This window comes from Amphibalanus amphitrite, unplaced genomic scaffold, assembly GCF_019059575.1.
Source record: "Amphibalanus amphitrite isolate SeventyFive unplaced genomic scaffold, NRLGWU_Aamphi_draft 000897F_arrow, whole genome shotgun sequence".
NCBI classification, from domain to species: domain Eukaryota; kingdom Metazoa; phylum Arthropoda; class Thecostraca; order Balanomorpha; family Balanidae; genus Amphibalanus; species Amphibalanus amphitrite.
The window spans coordinates 195,630-217,889 of NW_024882391.1; the positions used below are offsets into that span (position 1 = coordinate 195,630).

Consider the following 22,260-nt stretch of genomic DNA (forward strand, 5'->3'; position numbering starts at 1 on the left):
CTTGAACCGTGTAGTACATTCTTACCGCTGGCGATTTTTGCTTGTGATCACTTATTGGGGAACACCGCCACCCCGTGGCGGTCAGTGGCGCACCCAAGGGGGGGGGGCCCTGGGGCCCGGGCCCCCCCCCCCTCCTCGGGTATTTTTAGGAGGCCCCTGAACCTGATCAGAGCTTCGGGTACTTTTAACTCGGGTACTGATCAGTGCTACCGACAGGAGGTCCTTTGGTCAATATAGGAGGCCCTGTGTACCAGCAGGAGACCCCTTGACAAATAGGGGCCCTCTACCAACAGGAGGCCCCCTGGACAAATAAGAGGCCCTCTTTACAAATGGGAGGCCCCTGTTCAGATAGGAGGCCTGGGCCCTCTACTAACAGGAGGCCCTCTGTACAAATGGGAGGCCCTCAATATCAACAGGAGGCCCCATGTACAGATAGGAGGCCCTCTGTGCCTTCAAGAGGCCCTTTGCACGCATGGGAGGCCCCCTCTGTACATGAATGGGAAGCCTTTGTGCACATGGGAGGCCCTCTGTACAAATGGGAGGCCCTCTGTAGCAACGGGAGGCCCCCTTGACAAATATGAGGCCCTCTGTACCAGCAGGAGGCCCCCTGGGCAACTCAGAGACCCTCTAAACGAGCAAGAGGCCCTCTGTACAAATGGGAGGCCCCCTGTACAGATAGGAGGCCCTCTGTTCCAACAGGAGGCCCCCTGGAAAAATATTAGACCCTCTTTTGCAAATGAGAAGCCCCCTGCACATATAGGAGGCCTCCTGTACAACTGTACAACAGGAGACCCCCTGGAAAATTGACAAACAGAGGCACTCTGTACCCACAGGAGGTCACTGGACGAATAAGATGCCCTCTGTACAAACGGGAGCGCTCTGTACACGTGAGAGACCATCCGTACCAACAGGAGGCCTCCTTGACAAATCAGAGGCACACTGTAGTTTGTACCAACAGAAGGCTCTCTGTACGATAGGAGGCTCCCTTTACATACCTATAGGAGGCCCTCGGTACCGGCAGTAGACCTCTGGTGCTGGACAATCTGAAGGCCATGATGCCATCTGTACAAATTAAGGGCCCTCTGTACACATTATTACTTAAACCGTTTTCCTCTAATTGAAAAAGTTGTTAGTTCATTTCTACACAGACATTGTTCAAATCTTGAAGTGCCCTCAATTTTGCGATTTAGTAGCATCTTTTTAATGACCTTCGCGTCAGCTGAATGTTTACGTTTAACGGCCTTGTCCTTCGGAATTTGGATCGCACGGAGTTCGCATCGCTCCGGTTCGTTTTTTTACAGGTATGTTAAAGATATATAAAGCGTAACGTGAATATGAGGTTTTTAACCTCCCCTGTTCTTGTAAATAATTGTTGACCAACCCATAAAACGGTGACTCTTGCCCACTTTTGCATGATTTAGCATTACCAGTGCAGACGTCCTTCGTCCACTTTCGACGGTTACGTTTGTTTCCAGAGTTTTGAGCCCGTGGCCTTCCGACACTAGCCTGTTTTTTTTTTGTGCTGCACCGCCGATTGCATAACATATGCTCTGAGATGCCCGATCGCAGTGCCGACGTCTTGTACTCTCCCACGCCACGTACCCGGTCGGCACCATATCTTGCTGCTCGCCACCGGAAATGGGTGGCACCATCTACTGGCTGCTGAGTGCACTCAAAATTCACGCTTGGAGCAGGGTGACTCTACTCTATCTACCCGCTACGGGTCACACTGCAAGTTCGTCCTGTCGCAAGGATTGCCAACGCCCAGTCATCGGACCAACTGTCGCTCCCGCTGAGGCCGCTGCCGCTCAGGAGGTCGCACGGCCTCTCGGAATCTTCCGCCTGCCGTCGTTCTGAAGAAGAAGAAAAACACTGGACAATGAAACGATTCCCCCCTCCCGGTCATCCTCCCACCACCACCACCACCATAACGTCGAAGGTATAAGCTGTTAGAGCTATATACCAACTATTTCTACCTACCATTGTGATCCTCTCGTCAAGGCCAACTGAATGCTATGGTATTTGACAAAATTTATAAAATGGACATGGCGTGACCTCAATGACAAAATGCCTTGATTACCTATTATGACTCTTGCCGTTTACTTCGGTCCGTGATGTATGTGATCCGCAGGTGGCATCTTGCGTCAACAATGTGGAAGAACGCTAGTGGCTTTCAAAAGCGAAAAAGGAAACGGCAAAAAGAGGCAGCCGATGAAGCTAGGAAATTAAAAAAACTAGACTCTTTTCTTTTTGGAGAACGCGCTGTTAACGGTCAGTATCCTAAATTTTTATCAGAAGTAATTATCCCAATTTTTGTTTGTAATATATTTGCTAGGAATGCTAGGAATATATTTGTAATACATTTTATCTTTTTGTCGGCCGGTGTGCAGAGGCCGACGAGCGGCGCCACTGCAGACATCGATGACCGGGACTCCGGGAACGGTCAGTATATTGGATAGCTTGATTGGCTACCTGTGTTACCTAACTTACCTGTCCGCTATCGCCACAATTCACAAACGGCTGTTTGAGCTAATTACTGATCGCCGACTCTCCCTGGCAGATCCTCTCCCGTCCTGTTCGGGGTCGGCTGCTGCCACCAGACAGCCGCATCCGCCAGTCCCAGCGGCCGGTGTGCAGAGGCCGACGAGCGGCGCCGCTGCAGACATCGATGACCGGGACTCCGGGAACGGTCAGTATATTGGATAGCTTGATTGGCTACCTGTGTTACCGAACTTACCTGTCCGCTATCGCCACAATTCACAAACGGCTGTTTGAGCTAATTACTTATCGCCGACTCTCCCTGGCAGATCCTCTCCCGTCCTATTCCGGGTCGGCTGATGCCACCCGACAGCCGCATCCGCCAGTCCCAGCGGCCGGTGTGCAGAGGCCGACGAGCGGCGCCGCTGCAAACATCGATGACCGGGACTCCGGGAACGGTCAGTATATTGGATAGCTTGATTGGCTACCTGTGTTACCTAACTTACCTGTCCGCTATCGTCACAATTCACAAACGGCTGTTTGAGCTAATTATTGTCTACTGATCGCCAACTCTCCCTGGCAGATCCTCTCCCGTCCTGTTCCGGGTCGGCTGCTGCCACCAGACAGCCGCATCCGCCAGTCCCAGCGGCCGGTGTGCAGAGGCCGACGAGCGGCGCCGCTGCAGACATCGATGACCGGGACTCCGGGAACGGTCAGTATATTGGATAGCTTGATTGGCTACCTGTGTTACCTAACTTACCTGTCCGCTATCGCCACAACTCACAAACGGCTGTTTGAGCTAATTACTGATCGCCAACTCTCCCTGGCAGATCCTCTCCCGTCCTGTTCGGGGTCGGCTGCTGCCACCAGACAGCCGCATCCGCCAGTCCCAGCGGCCGGTGTGCAGAGGCCGACGAGCGGCGCCGCTGCAGACATCGATGACCGGGACTCCGGGAACGGTCAGTATATTGGATAGCTTGATTGGCTACCTGTGTTACCGAACTTACCTGTCCGCTATCGCCACAATTCACAAACGGCTGTTTGAGCTAATTACTTATCGCCGACTCTCCCTGGCAGATCCTCTCCCGTCCTGTTCGGGGTCGGCTGCTGCCACCAGACAGCCGCATCCGCCAGTCCCAGCGGCCGGTGTGCAGAGGCCGACGAGCGGCGCCGCTGCAGACATCGATGACCGGGACTCCGGGAACGGTCAGTAAATTGGATAGCTTGATTGGCTACCTGTGTTACCTAACTTACCTGTCCGCTATCGCCACAATTCACAAACGGCTGTTTGAGCTAATTACTTATCGCCGACTCTCCTTGGCAGATCCTCTCCCGTCCTGTTCGGGGTCGGCTGCTGCCACCCGACAGCCGCATCCGCCAGTCCCAGCGGCCGGTGTGCAGAGGCCGACGAGCGGCGCCGCTGCAGACATCGATGACCGGGACTCCGGGAACGGTCAGTATATTGGATAGCTTGATTGGCTACCTGTGTTACCGAACTTACCTGTCCGCTATCGCCACAATTCACAAACGGCTGTTTGAGCTAATTACTTATCGCCGACTCTCCCTGGCAGATCCTCTCCCGTCCTATTCCGGGTCGGCTGATGCCACCCGACAGCCGCATCCGCCAGTCCCAGCGGCCGGTGTGCAGAGGCCGACGAGCGGCGCCGCTGCAAACATCGATGACCGGGACTCCGGGAACGGTCAGTATATTGGATAGCTTGATTGGCTACCTGTGTTACCTAACTTACCTGTCCGCTATCGTCACAATTCACAAACGGCTGTTTGAGCTAATTATTGTCTACTGATCGCCAACTCTCCCTGGCAGATCCTCTCCCGTCCTGTTCCGGGTCGGCTGCTGCCACCAGACAGCCGCATCCGCCAGTCCCAGCGGCCGGTGTGCAGAGGCCGACGAGCGGCGCCGCTGCAGACATCGATGACCGGGACTCCGGGAACGGTCAGTATATTGGATAGCTTGATTGGCTACCTGTGTTACCTAACTTACCTGTCCGCTATCGCCACAACTCACAAACGGCTGTTTGAGCTAATTACTGATCGCCAACTCTCCCTGGCAGATCCTCTCCCGTCCTGTTCGGGGTCGGCTGCTGCCACCAGACAGCCGCATCCGCCAGTCCCAGCGGCCGGTGTGCAGAGGCCGACGAGCGGCGCCGCTGCAGACATCGATGACCGGGACTCCGGGAACGGTCAGTATATTGGATAGCTTGATTGGCTACCTGTGTTACCGAACTTACCTGTCCGCTATCGCCACAATTCACAAACGGCTGTTTGAGCTAATTACTTATCGCCGACTCTCCCTGGCAGATCCTCTCCCGTCCTATTCCGGGTCGGCTGATGCCACCCGACAGCCGCATCCGCCAGTCCCAGCGGCCGGTGTGCAGAGGCCGACGAGCGGCGCCGCTGCAAACATCGATGACCGGGACTCCGGGAACGGTCAGTATATTGGATAGCTTGATTGGCTACCTGTGTTACCTAACTTACCTGTCCGCTATCGTCACAATTCACAAACGGCTGTTTGAGCTAATTATTGTCTACTGATCGCCAACTCTCCCTGGCAGATCCTCTCCCGTCCTGTTCGGGGTCGGCTGCTGCCACCAGACAGCCGCATCCGCCAGTCCCAGCGGCCGGTGTGCAGAGGCCGACGAGCGGCGCCGCTGCAGACATCGATGACCGGGACTCCGGGAACGGTCAGTATATTGGATAGCTTGATTGGCTACCTGTGTTACCTAACTTACCTGTCCGCTATCGCCACAATTCACAAACGGCTGTTTGAGCTAATTACTTATCGCCGACTCTCCTTGGCAGATCCTCTCCCGTCCTGTTCGGGGTCGGCTGCTGCCACCCGACAGCCGCATCCGCCAGTCCCAGCGGCCGGTGTGCAGAGGCCGACGAGCGGCGCCGCTGCAGACATCGATGACCGGGACTCCGGGAACGGTCAGTATATTGGATAGCTTGATTGGCTACCTGTGTTACCTAACTTACCTGTCCGCTATCGCCACAACTCACAAACGGCTGTTTGAGCTAATTACTGATCGCCGACTCTCCCTGGCAGATCCTCTCCCGTCCTGTTCGGGGTCGGCTGCTGCCACCCGACAGCCGCATCCGCCAGTCCCAGCGGCCGGTGTGCAGAGGCCGACGAGCGGCGCCGCTGCAGACATCGATGACCGGGACTCCGGGAACGGTCAGTATATTGGATAGCTTGATTGGCTACCTGTGTTACCTAACTTACCTGTCCGCTATCGTCACAATTCACAAACGGCTGTTTGAGTATCGAATGCGCTTTTCCGTGGCGCTCAAACTGTAATGGTTCCCGAGTCACGCGCCGATTCGTCAAAAGCTGTTCAACTGGGCAAAATTTGACCTTCGATGATCTCTGGTGACCTGATCTTTGACCTGAACCAAAAAATGACCGAAGATTTTTCTTCATTATTTTTGACGCTCTTTCGAATTTCTACCGCGTGTCGCTACGTGGCTCAGGAGCCGAGTTCGACGGGGGGGAAGCTTGAAAACGCCCCTCCCCCTTCCCTAGCACGGCATGGAAAACTCAGACCAGTAGCACGCGCGGGTTAACATTATATGTACATGATATGCACGATGTCGTCACTAATCGCGTTTAATGTTGAAGTGGGCGAACATTTCCGGTTTCCTTTCAATTGGGGATAGTTCATTACGCCATGTCCCAGCCAGTCGAACGAGTACGTTACTTTCACTTTGGTCTTGCGTCCTTCAATTACGGTACTGCAAACTTCTGTGTCCTTTTCCTCTACATCCTACCTTCCTTTCTTTCAGCGCCTGGATCCTGCAATGCTGTCGCATCCTCTGTGCATCCGGATGACATTGGCAACTACGTCTGCGCGAAACAGCTCCCGTTGGAGGAGAGAAGACGACTTCTGAAAGACCCATGGACTCCGCCGCCATCATACCGATTCCCAGTGGTTCCTGATGCTGGCGGTAAAAATCGGAAGTTCCAGCGAGATCACATCGCTGAGTTTCCCTGGCTCACTTACAGTGCTGTGCCGGGACTTGAAGGCGGCTTTTGTCGATACTGTGTGCTGATGGGGAGGCAAATCAGCGGGAGGGCTTCAGGAGACCAGGCGCTGAGAAGTTTCGTCACTGAGCCATTCAAGCGGTTCAAAGACGCAAAACGGCATCTGCGTCAGCACCAAACCACGGAGTATCATGCAGACGCGGTCACAATGGTTGAAGAAGTCCTGATGGGAAGAATGGGCATCGACGAGCTGGTGGATGGACAGAGGAGAGAAGAAAGAAGGAAGCGGGAACAGCAAGAAGCAGACTACAAGAAAAGACTTCTGCCGGTGATCCAGACTGTGCTGCTCTGCGGTGCTCAAGAGTTGGCACTGCGAGGCCATCGTGACGACGGTCCGCTGGACCTTGATGCCGTTCCGAAAAGAGGAGAAGGAAACTTCAAAGCCTTGCTAAGGTATCGGGCGCAAGGGGACAGGCTGCTAGAAGATAGCATTAGAACAGCCCCGAAGAACATGCAGCTAACGAGCTGGAACGTGCAAAATCAGATTATCCTTGTATGCGGACAGATGATCAAGGAGAACATCGTGGAAAAGATAAAAAAAGCAAGCATGTACACGATCATCGCCGATGAGACGACCGACCGAAACAAACGGGGACAGCTCGCTCTCGTTCTTCGGTACGTAGCTGAAGATGGAACGGTGCGAGAGGATATGGTGGCTCTGCTGAACCCTGAGAAGACGACTGGAGAAGCGCTCTCGAAGATGATCATCGACGCCCTACAAAAACTGGACCTATCACTAGATGGCGTGAGGGGTCAGGGCTATGACGGCGGTGGAAACATGAGCGGGCGAATTAGCGGTGCTCAGTCCCGAATCAGGACTCTTCAGCCGTTGGCCGTGTACACTCACTGCGCCTCTCACCGGCTAAACCTTGCGCTAGGTCGGGCACTAACTGTCCCAGGGGTGCGCAACATGCTGGGTGTCGTGTCCGTCGCTTCCAACTTTTTCAACGACTCCGCGGCTCGAGTGCAGCTTCTGGAGGAAAAAGTGGAACAGTTGGGCGAGGAGCAAAAGAAAAAGAGACTGAAGGCGCTGTGCCGAACTCGATGGGTGGAGCAGCACGAGTCCCTGCTGACCTTCGAACAGCTGCTAGTTCCCATCGTCGCAGCACTCGAACACGTTGAGCGGGAGGGAAGCAGCGACGCAGCTCAAAAAGCGTCCGGACATCTGGCAGCGATCACCCGCTTCGACTTCCTAATCTGTCTTGAGATGGCTGTGCTCCTCTTCGGCATCACACTGGGTCTGTCGATCTGCCTCCAAAATCCCCAGCAGTCACTGAGTGATGCCATGCAAAAAATCAACGAAGTCCAGCAGGCAGTGCAAGACGCAAGAGAAGAGTTCCCAGCTGTGATGAAAAAGGCTGCTGCACTGGCTGACAAGCTGGACATACCAGTCATCGCTCCGAGAGGCTCGTCTCGACAAGTGCACCGACCTAACAGCTCCGTGTCATCAGATCCAGAGACGAACTACCGGATCAACGTGTTCAACCCTTTCATCGACCAAATGATCAAGGAGCTGAAGGAGCGCTTCCCGGAAGATCATCCTGGCCTGCAACTGGAGGGAGTCCTTCCAGCACGCATAGGGACCGCTGACCTCTCCGCAGTTGTCGAGTGTGCTGAAGCGTACCACAAAGATCTGCCGAGCCCAGTCAACCTCCGGTCGGAACTTGTGCTTTGGCGTGCCATGGTAGCATCAGCAACCAACCGCCCACAGACTGTGGGAGACGCATTCCGGATGGCGGGCTCACTTCCGAACGTCAAGACACTGCTTCAAATCCTCATGACCCTCCCCGTCACAAGCTGTTCTGCAGAACGAAGTTTCTCGACACTGAAGCGTGTTGAGACTGAACAGCGGACAACAATGGGAGAGAGCCGGTTGGAGAGCCTCATTCTGATGAGTGCACACGGCGTGGCCTCGCTGGATCCGTCCATGGTAGCAGACCGCTTCATGAAGACGCGCCCCCGGCGCTCAGTTTGATTGAGTCCAGCTCTCTCAGAGGTGCTGTCGACTGGTCGCACCGGTGAGTGTTCAGTGAGGCTTCAGGAATATATCTGTTGACTATTACCTTTTGCCTCTCAAAGATGACATGTTGCCACAGGCACAGGTGACGACACGACGTCAATGCAAACAAAAGCATGCAAATCTCAAAGGTAATGAGATTTGTTCATTGAGCTTTGTGTACTTATCTACTGATGGGATAGGGTGAGTTCTATTCTGGGTAGAGCGCTTAGTCGTTACGTAACGTTTTAGGGCGTTAAGAGGGTTACCAGAAGGCCTTCCAGCACGACAACGTTTGCTGGCTATTGAGTCATATGCTTACAGAGCCAATGAGTTTAACTATTTAGTGAGATCGCTAAGAACGTCACCTATCATACAAACAGCCGTCACAAAGTTAGCGAAATGGAGGCCCCCTCGCTAGACAGAGGCCCCCCGGCAACCGGAATACGGAGGCCCCTGTTCGCCCGGGCCCCCTCCCCTGGAAAATCCTGGGTGCGCGCCTGGTGGCGGTGTTACCCCAATTGAGGTTGCGGTGTTTCCTGTTTGTAGCGTGATAAGTGATGAAACTCCAAAGACACGCTTTATTTATGTTCGTAGATGTTCCTAAGTCGGGAATAAGCAGCTTATTTGATTTTTTACTTTATATTTTTCATGCATCCCGACTAAGCACTTGCCAGCTGTATAAAACTGGCAAACAGCTGATGAACCTATACCTATTTAGGTGTCCATTACCGATTATTTGCGAAAATTACCACTTACCGACAGGAAACTCATCGCACACGACCTCTGAACAATTAAAAGCTTTCGTAGGAATGGGTTGGGTTAACATCAACACCGGTGGCGGGGTTACCCACACAATTTGTAGGCAGCAAATATGCAAGGTATTTTTAAAAGTCGTGATACATGAAAACCTTTTAGGAGCATGCAAAATAAGTACCTAAAACACGTGAGAAAATGTTTAAATATTGTAACCAAAACAAAAACTACCAAGAGACTTCACACATATTCTCTCATTTTGGCGAAAAGCTTAGGGGGGCGGTGTTACCCCCGCTTCCCCTATATACAAACCAAAGACGTCACTAGGTGAAAGGCCATGTAGTTCGACACCGCAAACTGAAGCGATCGGTCGGGAAATCGCTACATTCCTCTATTCCACCCCGTTCGCACCGTTGTAAGCCGTTTGGTTGGTATCCTTATCCACTGCGGCGTGATGTCCCGACCCAGGGTATATTGAGTCCCGACCTGTGTCCCGATGATTCGATGTCCATGACCAATCAGCACACGCATTGCCGTGACGTCATTGGCCGGACCCCGACACGTTACGGAGATATGGGTGGCATTCGGCATTCGGCAATGGGTGGCATTGAATTTAACTGAGCGGAAACTGAGCTGAGCTGAATTGAGCGGAAACTGAGCTGAGCTGAACGGGAACTGAGTTGAGCTGAGCTTAGGTGAGCGGAAACTGAGCTGAGCTGAGCGGAAACTGAACTGAGCTGAGCGGAAACTGAGCTGAGCTGAGCGGAAACTGAGCTGAGCTGAGCGGAAACTGAGCTGAGCTGAGCTGAGCGGAAACTGAGCTGAGCTGAGCTGAGCGGAAACTGAGCTGAGCTGAGCTGAGCGGAAACTGAGCTGAGCTGAGCTGAGCGTGAGCGGAGCGCAGCCGGTTTGAGCGGAACGTGAGCTGAGCTGAGCCGCGTTAAACTGAGCGGGAGCTGAGCGGGAGCGGATAAGACGGAGTTGAGCTGAGCGAGCTCACTTTTTTCTTGAGCTGTCACAAGTCTGACGGTAACTCATTTTTCTTATAGGTATATTAGATCAGCTGTAGGCTGCGCTAAAAAGAACATGCATAGGAGCAGGGTTGTGCTCGACTCAAAAAAGTTTGCCGACTCGACTCATCATTCAACTTCAGAAAGCCCTGACTCAACTCTGACTCAGACAAGGAGCTGATTTTTTCCCTTGACTCGACTCATGACTCAAGCGGCTCAATGAAAATATGAGTTGACTCAATCTTGACTCAAATTTTTTGTTGAGTCAAGTGTGTTGACTCAAAATTGACTCAGATAAAAAATATGTTGAGCGGGGGGGGGGGGTGAAAAAAATCCGGCAGCAGGGCAAGGCCTAACCCAGCTAACAATTTGCCGTTGTTACAACGTCGTTTAAACGTTGTAAAATGGTTACCACAACGTTCCGATTTATCGTTGTGACAACGTAATTTTGTAGACTCCAGACAACGGCGTGATAACGTCATCCGACCATGCATTTGAATGTCGTCACAACGTTTCTGTAACGTGACCGTGACGTCCCAAAACCGTTCTCACAACGTCCCGCCAACGTTATGAAATGTTTTCTGTAACATGCCAACAGCGTTTCTGGAACGTTGTCACCACGTTTCCACAACGTGACTACAACGAGTAAGGTAAGGTGCCTAATCAGCGACCCTTTCCGATTTGCGACCTACCTCCCTATGAGAAAAACTGGCAGGATAAAACGGGGTAAAAATATCGTCAGAAGGTCAGCCATACTTTGGTTATCAAATTAAATTATTTTCCAGTCGTTGATGTTTCTGGTGGGACGTTTCAGGTGAGTTTAAATAAAAATGACGAGTTTCTTATCCAAAACGTGTGTGTTTGGGCCCTCTCTGATGAAAAGCGATGCACATTAGGATGATGGACCTTTTTTATTCTGAATCGACATTCCTTTTTCAATTGATTGCCGTTTTCCCATAGTGAATCGCTCAACTGTGCACAGCATGGCGGTTAAAAATGTGTCGCAACTCATATTTCCTATTTGCGCCTGACATGGTCGCAAATAGCTCAAGAAGGAAAAGAAAGGGGAAAAGAGAAAAATGAAAATGAGGTGTTGCTGAAGCTTGCAATGTGTGGCAGGGGATGCCAAATGGCGTCACCAACTGCAGGGGTGCCGAATTCAGCGCGGACTTCGAATATCATACGAGATAGCCCGCAAAATTTGGATTTCCGCCTTCTTTTCGCCTTCGGTGCATCACGTGATCAGTTTTTACTTGCGTAAATGTGTTGGATAAATGTTCCTGCTCGAGTGATTGTTTTGCGTATAGGTTACCTTTCTGAGATCATATTTCATCTTTTCAGGCGTAGCATTTTTTGCCATTTTTAATATGGGGAAACCCATAGACTTATTAGCGACCCTCCCCGGTCGCTAATCGGGAAGAGTTCCCTATTAGCGTTTTTTTGCAGTGGTTTGCCAAAATGCTCACTACAAATATGTTAGTGAATATTGGGGCAGAAAATGACTATATTTCAATAGAAAAATGATTGATCTCTCCGAAAATCAAGCCAGTAATACAGTGGCACCCACAGAGCGTGAGCAATGACGGTCCAAATTAAGGGGGTCGCTAATTAGGCACCTTACCCTATTAGAACGCTTTGGCAACGTCTCTACGACGTTTCTGAACGTTTTTATCACGTGCGCACCACGTTGTCGCTACTTTGTATTGCCGTCCCTGCGACCCATGAGTAAACGTCCTAAACATTTTCGCAACGTCCTCTGAACGTGTTCGCAGCATACTCAGAATGTGTTTCCGACGCTCTCTTCCCGTTCTCTAGACTTGTAAAAAAGGCATGTAAGAAGTGTATATTTCGATAAATCACACAGGTCAATTAACAAAAAAAAAAAAAAAAAACGACAGCGGCGGCATCGGTGATGGGGCATGGGGCCCAGGGGCGCCCCCATGGGAGCGTGGGACGGAATTGGGTTCTACCGGCTCTTATAGCGCTAGCCGCTCACGCCATGGAACTGGTGGAAGTTCACTTTTTCACTAACCCTCGCTGATCACTCGGCGGACCGTTAGGCACCGGCTCATTTGCGGCCTCGATGTCCCTAGGCAGCTGGGTGTGCCTGACCAGACGGTCTGCGCGCCCCCCGTTCCGGTCGCAGCTTCCGGACAGCCACTTCGCTACCGCCTTGCCGACAGTAGGCCTGGCGCCTGCCACAAGGCGCGCTGACGAGTTGCAGGACGTCTGCGGGAAGACGTGAGGGAAAATCAGACATATTCAATTCATGAAAAAAAAAATCACAAAAAAATACCTGCACCAGTCTTCCCGTAACAGTGCGACAGGCTAGATCAAACATGTCAACACCTTATAAGAGGCTATGAACTATAGCCTAGACCGCACGATATTACAAGGCACAATCTTGCAAATGCTACTCGTAAATGGTACTTTGACTTACCAGTCAAAGCAACAATCACATCAAACGCAGACAACTGGCGCTATCTTTCATCTTCCAGCTATCTCATCCGCGACCGCCGCCGGCCCTCACTGCTCGCTCGCGCCGCGCAGACTGCGGCTCGGCCGGCTGGCTCTGAACGCCGGCCGGTGACACTGACGTCACGGCCCTCCGGCGAGGTCAGGGCGAGTCACCGGCCAATGGCGGCCGGCGTGGCTCGCTGGCAGCCGCGGGTAACAGCCGCGTTTACATAGGGATAGTTGCAAGCCTCTAGCTCCGCCTGTGATGTTGCAAAACATGCCAATGACGCTTTGCAATTAACACAATGATCTCATCTAAATATACGAAAAGTACCTACTGCATTAAAAGTATCGCAGAAGAAGTGAGCAACAGCCCCGACAAAAATGCTATGTAACCGGGCATATTGTTTGGGTGGCAGGGAGCCGGATTTGTGCCGGACTTGGCGGTCCGAAACCATACTAACTCCGGAGCGCTACGGCAAAGACTGGCTTACCGGAGTCACCATCAAATTAATACCCACCCGCCTTTTAACTATATGTTATACATATATATATATATATATATATATATATATATATATATATATATACATATATATTTAACCAACTCTCGATAAATACTGATAAAACTTCTTATCAGATATATTCAAACAAAAGAGATATAGACAAGAAATAAGGTTGAAACTAAATGGAGTAGAGATAAAAAGCTCTAAAAGTGTAAAATCCCTTGGAATGTTTATTGATGGCGATTTTAAGTGGAATACTCATATAAATAAGCTATACACTACATTGTGTAGAAATGTTGGTATCATTACCAAAGTGAGGTACTTTTTAAACACTGAACACTTATTATTACTCTACAATTCTCTATTTTTGTCATATGTCAATTATTGCTGCTATATATATAGCAATACTTATACTTCAACTCTATCCAAAATTGAAAAAATTCAAAAGAGAGTTGTCAGAATTATAGATGGGCAGCCAATGATGGCTCATACGGATCCAATTTTCAAAAAACTAAAACTCCTTAAAATTAAGGATGTGGCACATCAGCAAATGATACTTATCCTGCATAGAAAAATATGCAACAATCTACCACATGGATTCGACCAATTGTTTAGATTTCATCCTTCACTCAGAAACATTCGTAATGTAAAACACTTCGAAGAAATATTCACTTTCAAAAAATATAAAACTCATACTTTGTCATGGACAGGTCCTAGAGTGTGGAACAATGTCATGACCTCGATCTTTCCTCACGTTCAGTCTGTGCCATTTGCCAAAAGCACAATAAAAAAGCTAGTTAAAAATCATTATATCAATCAATACTGATTAATTTAGCTTGATACATCTTATAATTCAAAGATAGGTACTTCAACCATAGGTACCTACCAAACGCTGATATGCCTGTATGTGACAGTTGTATGTGTAATGTGTATGTATGCTTGTGTAGGCATACATAGGTGTATGTATCCGTCCGGTATATGTGTAATATGCAGTATGTGTATTTTACTCATTTTTAGTGTTTTGCTAATGTCACCCTGCCTGCCTGGGCACTTGGAGCGCCCGACAACAAGCCTTGCTTCGTGGGGTGCTCCGAGTGTCTGGGCTAACGGACCCTCATGCATGCCTAGACCAGAGTATTATGATGATGATCTTGCCTTTGATGAGAGAACCCCCTAACCAACCTTCCCCAGCGATTATGCCTTTTTCTCGTATTTGATGCTGTGTATGAATGTTACGAATGTGAGCGAGTGAATGAGGATGGGCTTTCAGTAGAGGGCAGTCACCACTGTTTACAGTGTCGACTACTTTGCTTCTTATTCATTCATATTAACCATGGACTCTCTCTTTACTGCTTTTTTATGTTTCTTTCATTTCCTAGCTGGGAGTGCCGCGACTTGAAATTTCAAGTTATTCTGGTGTTAACGTAAGGTTCTGTGTGTCGCTGGGATAGAGGGAGGGGGCACTCCTGGTCACCTGATCATGGGTGGCGGCTTAGAAAAAATATATATATATATATATATATATATATATATATATATATATATATATATATATACATATAACGGGTGGTCAGTATGAAACTGGACAAAATTTGATTAAGTATAGCTTCTCTAATTATGGAAAGATTTTAATTATTTTTGGCAGGTGAATACTTCCAGTTATTGTATATTACCAGCTCATATTTCAACTTTCTGCTATTAACTAGTAGAAAACATTGCGCCGGTAAGTCAGCAATCGTTCCGGGACCTGTTCGCGGAAGTTTGTGAAAATAACACAAATTACAAAAATGCTACCATTATGCGTCACATTACGCCATAGGGTGTAACCAGATCTTAAGAATATGTGACCATCGATAAATTCTGAGGACTTGCAGATGTTTTGCATGGTGGGAATCGCAAGATCACCAAGAAAAGGCTCATTCAGCACCGGAAGAAACAAACCGGCGCCGTCACCGAACAGTTGGGGCTCTCCTTGTGATCTCTGGGAAGAAATGTTGGAATCTTCAAAACATATGAACAATTAATGTGTCAAGAAGCAGGAATCAGGTACAAAAATAGGATAAAGGTGACGGAGGCACAATTTCGAACACAGATAACCCGCCTGCGCCGTCTGTCACAGGGTCCAATGCAGGGTAGCAAAAACATGGAGGTGCATATGGACGATGAATCTTATTTCACCTGCAGTGGCAGCCAAATGCCTTCCATTGTCGAATTTTACACCTCAGCTGGTGGAGACACTATTCCACATGTGGATCGCACCTTCGCTTTCGACCTGAGAGCAAGCATCCACTCGAGATGCCCGTCTGGCTTGCCATGCGTCCGAGGGGCTCACGCGTCCAGTTACTTGCCGAGCACAGGCAATGTAAAGGGCGAACTGTGCTATGAAAAGTGTTTGAATGGCGCGTTGTTACCACTTCGTGAGTCTCAGAACACAGAGCATGATGTTCTGTTAGGTTCCGACCTTGCAACAGTCACAGTACGCGCGCTAGAACACGAAACTTCTTGAGGAGGCTGGGGTGCCCGAAATAGCACGTGACATGAACCTGCCATGTACCCCTCAGATTTAGCGCATTGAGGATCTGTGGGGGCTCATCAAACAGAGAGTGTATAAGGGAAGGTGACAGGTCAGCTGAGACACTCAGTTGAAGCGGAAAATCCAGCAGGTCATACGTCAAATCGACCCGGAGGTGCCGCGAAAGACAATAGCGGGGCTGCCAGCGCGCGTGCGCTTGGCGGCTGACAGAGGTCCGGTGTCACATATCCATTAGAGCGATCGTGATCACAACAAAATAATGGCACGGTAACGCGATTTTCGTTGCTTTTGCTTGGAAACTTTCGACACAGTAACAATTCAAACTTTGTCCAGTTTCATACTGACCACCCGTTATATACATATATATATATATATATATATATATATATATATATATATATATATATATATATGTATATATGTATATATATATATATATTAGAGAGAGAGAGAGAGAGAGAGAGAGAGAGAGAGAGAGAGAGAGAGAGAGAGAGAGAGAGAGAGAGAGAGAGAAGAGAGAGAGAGAGAGAGAGAGAGACAGAGACAGAGACAGAGACAGAGACAGAGACAGAGACAGAGACAGAGACAGAGACAGAGACAGAGACAGAGACAGAGACAGAGACAGAGACAGAGACAGAGACAGAGACAGAGACAGAGACAGAGACAGAGACAGAGACAGAGAGAGAGAGAGAGAGAGAGAGAGAGAGAGAGAGAGAGAGAGAGAGAGAGAGAGAGAGAGAGAGAGAGAGAGAGAGAGAGAGGTATCAGAATTTACTTGTAAAAACACCGCTAATTATTCATTATAGTACATTTTTGCCACCGACGCATGTTAAAAAAGTTCAGTTAAATTTTTGTAAAGGCAGGAAGCAGATTATTTTTATCACAATGCTGGTTAAATGACACCGCAGCTTTGGCACTGATTAGTTTCTTTTCAAGTGACTCGATTGATCTAATAAGCTTTCTATTAGTTGCCTCGTGTTCGTATAAGATAGTACCCAGGTTCATCGCAAATAGAACAATGTAAAGTTTTCATGACATGACCCTATTTATCGACGCGTTTCGTTTATTCCTTAAACATTTTCAAGAATAAGGTCACAGAGAAGAAAATTGGCAATCAATACACTGAGAAAGATGTGCTAAATCTCGCGCGTTTAGCAGTAAACATTTCCTACTTAGCTGTACCAATAAGAGACACATTTAGATGAATAGGGCGTTTCACCTACACTTAAAATGAACAAAAGAACACTATTCACAGTTCACTTAACAATCGACCACCGTACTGATCTCGCTAAGTCAAACGGGGCCCCTCATATAAATGAAGGGTGCCCCTGGCATTCATTTGGCGATTGATGGCAGGGTCACGCTCACGAATGAGAACAGCCTCGAAGGCGACCAGACGTCGAAAATCAGGGGCGCTGGTCAGGATCGTGGTGTTGGCTACGAGGTCTTGTCTGGTAAGTCGGGTGCCGTGCTGACGCTCCGTGTGCTGCTGAGGTCCTCCATTTTGCAGGTGCATCGTGAGGCGCCTTGACAGAGTCGTGGTGGTATAGCCGATGTAGCCACTGGTTGAGAGGAGTGCGCAGTCTCCTTTTATGCAGTTGTAGTGGTACACGACGTTACTCTGTTTCAGCTTTGATGTGTCACTGGTCATGTTGTTTGTCATAATCAGGGATGTTGTAGTAGGGCTTCGGTAGTAGATATGTAGTCGAATCCGGTCAGTAGGGCTGGTTGGCTTGCAGTTGCGTTTTATGATGTTTTTCAACGCTACCTCATCAGCACGATGACTCGGTGTCATTTGGCTCTTGTAAAATAGGTTGATGGTAGTATCATGCTCAACTGCCTTGTCGCGGTGTAGGTGATATCGTTCGATGGCAGCTTTGATTTCTTCATCGATGGACTTGATTGCATAGTTGTTATCAGTGAGGACTTGTTTAATGCGCTGTAGCTCTTGATGTAGCAGCGGCCACGTTGAGCAGTGTTTCAAGGCTCGATGTACGTATGCTTTGATGACGCTGTTCTTGTAGCGTTCCGGGCATGCGCTATCGCCATTGAGACATTTTCCTTCGTCAGTTGGTTTGCGAAAGACAGGTGATGAAATGACCGTCTTCAGCATCAACAGATACGTCAAGGAAGTTGATTTTGTTGGATTGACCTCGCTCGACAGTGAAGTTCAGTCCTGAAACCTCCTCCAAGCGGGACTTCAACTTTTCCAACATGGTCAGATCTTGAACTTCCACCAAGATATCGTCCACGTAGCGACAGTACAGCGGGGGCCTGATGGTCTCATCAGCAAGTACTTCATCTTCAACAGAAGCCATGAAGGCCTGTGCGAAAAGAACACCCAATGGTGACCCCATTGCGATGCCGTCCGTTTGGTAGTAGAGGTTTCCCTGTGGGCACCGGAATGGTGCCTTGGTTGTGCACAGTCGAAGCATGGCGCTGATTTTCGACGTCTGGTCGCCTTCGAGGCTGTTCTCATTCGTGAGCGTGACCCTGCCATCAATCGCCAAATGAATGCCAGGGGCACCCTTCATTTATATGAGGGGCCCCGTTTGAGTTAGCGAGATCAGTACGGTGGTCGATTGTTAAGTGAACTGTGAATAGTGTTCTTTTGTTCATTTTAAGTGTAGGTGAAACGCCCTATTCATCTAAATGTGTCTCTTATTGGTACAGCTAAGTAGGAAATGTTTACTGCTAAACGCGCGAGATTTAGCACATCTTTCTCAGTGTATTGATTGCCAATTTTCTTCTCTGTGACCTTATTCTTGAAAATGTTTAAGGAATAAACGAAACGCGTCGATAAATAGGGTCATGTCATGGAAACTTTACATTGTTCTATTTGCGATGAACCTGGGTACTATCTTATACGAACACGAGGCAACTAATAGAAAGCTTATTAGATCAATCGAGTCACTTGAAAAGAAACTAATCAGTGCCAAAGCTGCGGTGTCATTTAACCAGCATTGTGTTAAATTTTTGTATAAAGGTGGCCTGCTGAAAGCCAGAAGCGCGAGAGACGGTTAATTTCAGTCGACGCCAAAACTCGGAAATGCCTATCAAAACCCATGCATAAAAACACGGCGGTTAATTTCATTATACGGCAGTTTTCTTCTCTTCAAAAGCTCCCTGTTAAACAATGCATTCGATGACTGAAACTTCAATAAAAGTCCGGCCATAGAAGCTTGCAGCTTGGAAAAAATAAATTGCGAGACAGGTTGACAAGTGAATTTTGGAAACAACGCAGCCTTATATGTAATGACTTATCGTATGTATTTCAAAGAGATGGCTTAGCAGGTTACGCAGAAATTTAGAAGGCATATTTCGAGGCACACCTAGTTCTCAAGAGCCAGTGAAAAGAGCAATTGAAGATGACCCTTGCAAAACGGGAAGAACAGCACTGCCAGGAGCCAGTGTTCGTAGTAAGATCGACGTTTGTTATCATACCTTCATGGATATTCGATGTCAAAATAAAGGAAAGAGGAGGGAACGCAACGACATTTTCCCACTGTCTCCGCAACGCCTACTCCTCACTCCCAATTGCTTCGTAGCATGAATGTCTAATAAAAGTAACAGACGCGTCTCGCATGTTTACCAGCAAATATCTGAGAAATGAGGGATGAATTTCAAGCAAAATACGACGTTGTAGGCAATTTACAATTTGTATAGGTATACTGAGACGAAGTGGTAGATTAATTTCGTTATTCGCCCATCGTGTGTTAAAGTCCATTGGCAATAATTTTCAATATACGCCCAAAGCTTTACCCATTTGCTGCCCCCCCCATCTTCCGGGCCCCCCTTGATGTCGAAGCTCAAAAGCGAACCCTTTCTCAGAGATGCTGTAATTTGAAAGTTGTCCCTTTGTATATGCTGCTATGCTGCTCTTATCGCTAGGTATGTCTAGGGGATTGTGTCCTTCACTATATTACTCTATGTGTTGTCTAGGGGTATTAACTACTGCACTGAAAACAAGATCGATGTATGTGTGTGTTTCCTCTTCTTCTAACACTATCCATTCCACCAGCACACAGACATGAACAAAAAGTAGATATATTGAAATGAGCCGAAAGATGAAACTGAAACCAACAAGGCCGAAAATCAGTTCTGCAGGGTTTGCTAAGGCAATCGGGCAGGCCGATATGAAGAACCGAGAGAGTCCGAAAATCAGTCCTGCACGAGCTGCTATCGCACTCGAGCAGGCTGATGAAGAAGCCGGAAGTGCCGAAGGAACAGTCTGCAGCTGCCAAGTCGTGCCAATGGCCTTTCTCGTCAGCTCCACGACAGCAGGCAGGCTGAAACATAAGTTAGCTAAATAAGACCGGACATTTGTGTATGGTCATCGAAAAGGGGCCGAAAGGGATAACCAAATGACAAGCCGAAAACGATAAAACTTAACCGTACAACCTCATACCGAGTGGATGACCAAGTCCCTGTCAGACGGACTTTCTGAAAGAGGAAGGTCAGCTACCTTCGTCCCCATAGAGCAGCGCAGCTCCCCGAGAGCTGGCTGGGGCAGACCGCCCGTTCTCTTATACTTACGTGTGCATGTCCAGTGTAGTGTTGGAGAGTGGATGTTGTTGAGTGTGGTGTGGACTGTGTGAGTGTGTCGCTGCTGCGTCTGGCGCCCGTTTTATACCTCTCTGACAGTCGTTTGCCCTTGGTGTGTCGTCAACCCATTATCTGATCTAACCCTCGCCGAGTGTTTTTGCTGTGGGCGAACGGTGGAGGTCAGCGAGATAGGAACCGAGCGAGCCGCCGCTGGTTGGTCGGCCTTGGCCTCCGGGCCGACTGACGGGGCGCTTCCCGTCGCTGGAAATAATGAGTGTCGCCGGTTAGCCGCTCAGAGCAGATGGAAACGATATTTCTCACATCCCTCCCATTTTTATGGCGAACGAAGAACTGTAACCTTAGGGGGTGAACGGGTATACGTACGTAATAATAGACTTACAGTCTGACTGGGTCAAACCGAGTTTGACTTGTAGACAATGGCAAATGCGGCGTCTTAAACTGTTTTAACTGTTTTGTGCCTTTCGACAAATATGACAACAGTGCAAAATACATAATCACTTAATAGCTTGATAGATAGAGCACATGACTTTAGCTTCAGCTTAGCATTGCACCATGGTAGTGCTGCTGGATACAAAATCTTGGAAAAAGGCAATCACTGCACCTTTACATTTATATTATTCTGGGAACCACATCTCCTTGCTACTGACCTGTGGACTGTTTCTGGGATGGGAATTTCGTGGTTTACCGGAAACGATTTACAAAGGAGCATGTCGTCAGTCGTGCAATGTAAAGGGTACGCTTGTTAACGATTCCCAATACGGGCTTCGACTTTAAAAACTCACGAGTGATAACGTGATGGTTCCATCCGTCTGCTTTATGGCCGCCACACCTGGAGGAGATAAGTTACAACCGACGGGCGAGTGATCGTTTGCCTCCGTTAGAACAGAAGGATGCGTTTCCGACTTATGGCAGCACTCAGCATCGAGATGTTGGTCCTAAGGGCTCGGGTGAGGTGTTGAGGCTGAAGTCAATCTGACATGCCGAGAGATTGGTGGTGCTTGTAGACCTTTTGGTATCTCAGATACCTGTGTAGGACGCACTCTGCTGCTGGCTCCAATGGCCTGAGGACATTGGGAGGGACCAGACGATGCAAGCATCGCGGCACACGAGCAGTTTGTCCTATTGTCTATGCCGGTTCTATGCCCGCGCATCTTTTGGTCTGCACAGATCCATGTCGCTGGATCTAGTTTCAAGGCAATGCACAAGATTGTTGCTTCACCACAACTTATACCTCGAGCACCAACTGACCCTTATCACGACCTTCATGCATACGCTGAAGCAGATTGTACCAAACTCGTCTGCTTGACTTTAACAAGTGAGCACATGCCCGTTGGCTTTGATCTTTTGATCTCAAGGGTTGTTCTTACTTTTGTTCGTGACCCGACATCACCGTCGCTGGTCACTCACGAGACGGTGGCGCTCCATGCAGGGTTGGATAAATCCATCAGGACCTCCACTCGGCAGCGCGGTGTCTGTTGCAGACAATACAACGAAGTCAACCACAGTAACTGGTACACCTTCCATTCAATGTGACGCTGACTCTTCGTTCAGCTTTGGGATTGCCAAATGATTCACATGAGTGCTGAACGAGTTCACATAGGATTGCAGGTTCTAACTGCATAGGCTTTCGGGTTCATATTTAAATCGTTCCACAGGAAAAGGTGTGGTCAGTTTGCACAGTTGATGCTACTCCAGAATCTTGCTATATAAACATTAACCTAAGTGTTACTCGAAAGTCGAGACAACGAAATCAAGCAAATATTTCGTTAATGTTGCATTGTCCCTTACCGTTGCGGTTCTGCTCGGTTTAGCTTTACCGGCAAGACCTTCCCTCGGGACGTCTCGTGCCTCGTTCCTGCGCTGAAATCGAAACCTTTCGGCTTCAGTCAGCTCAC

General features: G+C 48.9%; 1 protein-coding gene across 2 annotated transcripts; it reads left to right on the plus strand.

Moving 5' to 3' along the window:
* The first annotated feature begins 4,326 nt into the window (after positions 1-4,326).
* On the plus strand, positions 4,327-9,019 carry LOC122367805 (52 kDa repressor of the inhibitor of the protein kinase-like). 2 transcript variants are annotated; one of them, XM_043341222.1, is made up of 4 exons: positions 4,327-4,432; positions 4,551-4,679; positions 4,798-5,674; positions 6,283-9,019. In XM_043341222.1, the coding sequence occupies exons 3-4, from the start codon at positions 5,407-5,409 to the stop codon at positions 8,514-8,516; spliced, it is 2,502 nt and encodes an 833-aa protein (XP_043197157.1). In that variant the 5' UTR covers positions 4,327-4,432; positions 4,551-4,679; positions 4,798-5,406; the 3' UTR covers positions 8,517-9,019. The 2 variants fall into 2 exon arrangements, with proteins under 2 accessions (XP_043197157.1, XP_043197156.1); XM_043341221.1 differs by having other exon boundaries at positions 4,551-5,674.
* Positions 9,020-22,260: the final 13,241 nt, after the last annotated feature.